Source organism: Papaver somniferum, unplaced genomic scaffold, assembly GCF_003573695.1.
Source record: "Papaver somniferum cultivar HN1 unplaced genomic scaffold, ASM357369v1 unplaced-scaffold_14816, whole genome shotgun sequence".
In the NCBI taxonomy this organism is placed as follows: Eukaryota; Viridiplantae; Streptophyta; class Magnoliopsida; order Ranunculales; family Papaveraceae; genus Papaver; species Papaver somniferum.
Window position 1 is genome coordinate 1 of NW_020624173.1, and position 1,809 is coordinate 1,809.

At 35.2% G+C, this 1,809-nt stretch overlaps 1 protein-coding gene across 1 annotated transcript; it reads right to left on the minus strand.

The window, feature by feature from the left end:
- Positions 1-417: 417 nt before the first annotated feature.
- On the minus strand, positions 418-1,803 carry LOC113335492 (RNA polymerase II C-terminal domain phosphatase-like 4). The gene is made up of 2 exons (XM_026581532.1): positions 1,535-1,803; positions 418-1,397 (listed from the first exon to the last, which is right to left on the minus strand). Exons 1-2 carry the CDS (start codon positions 1,564-1,566, stop codon positions 725-727), a joined length of 705 nt encoding a protein of 234 aa, XP_026437317.1. The 5' UTR covers positions 1,567-1,803; the 3' UTR covers positions 418-724.
- Between the last annotated feature and the right edge of the window lie 6 nt (positions 1,804-1,809).

Below are 1,809 nucleotides of genomic sequence, written 5' to 3' on the forward strand. Positions count from 1 at the left end.
AATTTATGTTTAGATAATCAGGATCTTTTTTTTGTAAAGGTCAGATCTAAGTTATGAAATCATTACTCACTGGAAATTTCGATTAGAAATCGTGTTCTCGGCCTGTTTCTTCGTCTGAGAGAGAGAGCAAACCCTGAAACTTTTTTCTCTGCAACCTGCAACCGAGCGAGAGAGATGAGAGAGAAAGAAAATGAAGAAATGAATGGATCTTATGATTTTTCTCTTGTATATATTGAAAAGGGTAAATTTGACATTATGAAAATGTCACTTTATTATCAAGCCCTAAAAATTAAAGTTCTGGGCCTAGAAATATCAAAATGTGAAAGAATGGAGTTGACAATGAAGGATCATTTTGTTGGGTTTCTATGTGTTGAACCCATATAATAGGGGGTTATAGTATTTTTCACTTATGAGTATTAGACTTTCACGGAGAAAAGAGTAAACTTCTGCTTAACCCAAATGGATGAAAAAGGTGACATGGAAACAAGTTAGGTTGCTGCAATAAGGGGAGATGTTGCATAAAGAAAAACAAACCATAACAATGCATAATACCATGCATTCCTTGGATTAAGCCTATTATAGCCGCACAGGACAGAAGCTCCCCAGAACCCAGAAGCAAAGAAGTCCATATGATAATATCCTGCACAAATTAAAAAAGAGAAAGCCCAAATCACTGAAACTACATTACAAAATTATTTAACATCAACTAAATTACTGAAATTAATCAATTTGCAGAAACTTCTTTAAGCGCCGCTTTCAACACTGGTCTAACATCAGTCTTGGCAGGGAACTCTTCAAAGAACTTCTCATGAACACGCTGCAGAACTTCTAAGATTCTTTTGAGGGCACCGTCGTCTTCATCCAACTCATCATTATCCATGTTTAATCGATGTCCACCGCCATTTCTTGATGAAAAATAATAAAATTTGTTGATGCGAATGATGTTATCTTTGTGCTCTTTCCAGACTGATTCTGTATCGTCGATAATTACCGTGTTAGTTGCATTTGCTCCCAACACCACGTCTAGATTTTTTCGATTTCTGACAGTAGAATCATCTTTCGAAATCACTTTGTTCTTAAAATAAACACTTTTAGGATCAATCAATCTGACCACCTCTTTAGCGTACCACCTTTCTCCCTTCGTATAAACGTAAAGCTCGAATTTCTGGCATACTTGTTCTAGAAAATCTCGCACATAAGGCCTTAACCTTGTATACCTTCCCCTGTGGTTGTATAAGCTATGTCTCCCAACAGTCTTCATGCAAGTAATTAATCCTGATTTACCATTGAGATAGTCATGTTCATCCAACGACACATCCGAAATCTTAACCGAGTGAAGTAATGTATGATCTAAATCAAGAACTAAACAAAGTTTTTCCCGACGCAATAAACTTCTCCTGGACATTATTCCACACAATTTATTACGTAACAGTAATCGATAATTCTCTTTTTGATTATATAAATCTCTCTTCCTATTCTTTTTCAACCCTAACAGCAATTTATCAACATTGTTTTCAGAATCAAGAAGACGTACCTTTTTAGATGATTTCTCTTCTTGTAGCCCATTATGATCTTCAATCTCTAATTTTCGCTTACAAATTGGCCGACCATTCAACTTAATCACCAACTTGATTGGAGCCATAATCTGTTTTCTTTAATTTCTATGCGTATAATCTTCTTTTCAACTCTCTGAATTTTCCTTCTGCTCTTTAACCTTAGCTCTCCACACCTTTCGCTTTAAGATTTTTTCTGATTATAAGCACATCAAACCCTAAACCTAGATTTATTTAATAAATATTGAGAAATTGG

Excerpts from the sequence above, each read along its gene's own strand:
- LOC113335492 (XM_026581532.1), bottom strand. The coding sequence starts at position 1,566 with ATGGGCTACAAGAAGAGAAATCATCTAAAAAG. Across the intron at positions 1,398-1,534 it reads AAGAGAAATCATCTAAAAAG|GAGAAGTTTATTGCGTCGGG; the intron begins GTACGTCTTCTT and ends AATAATGTCCAG.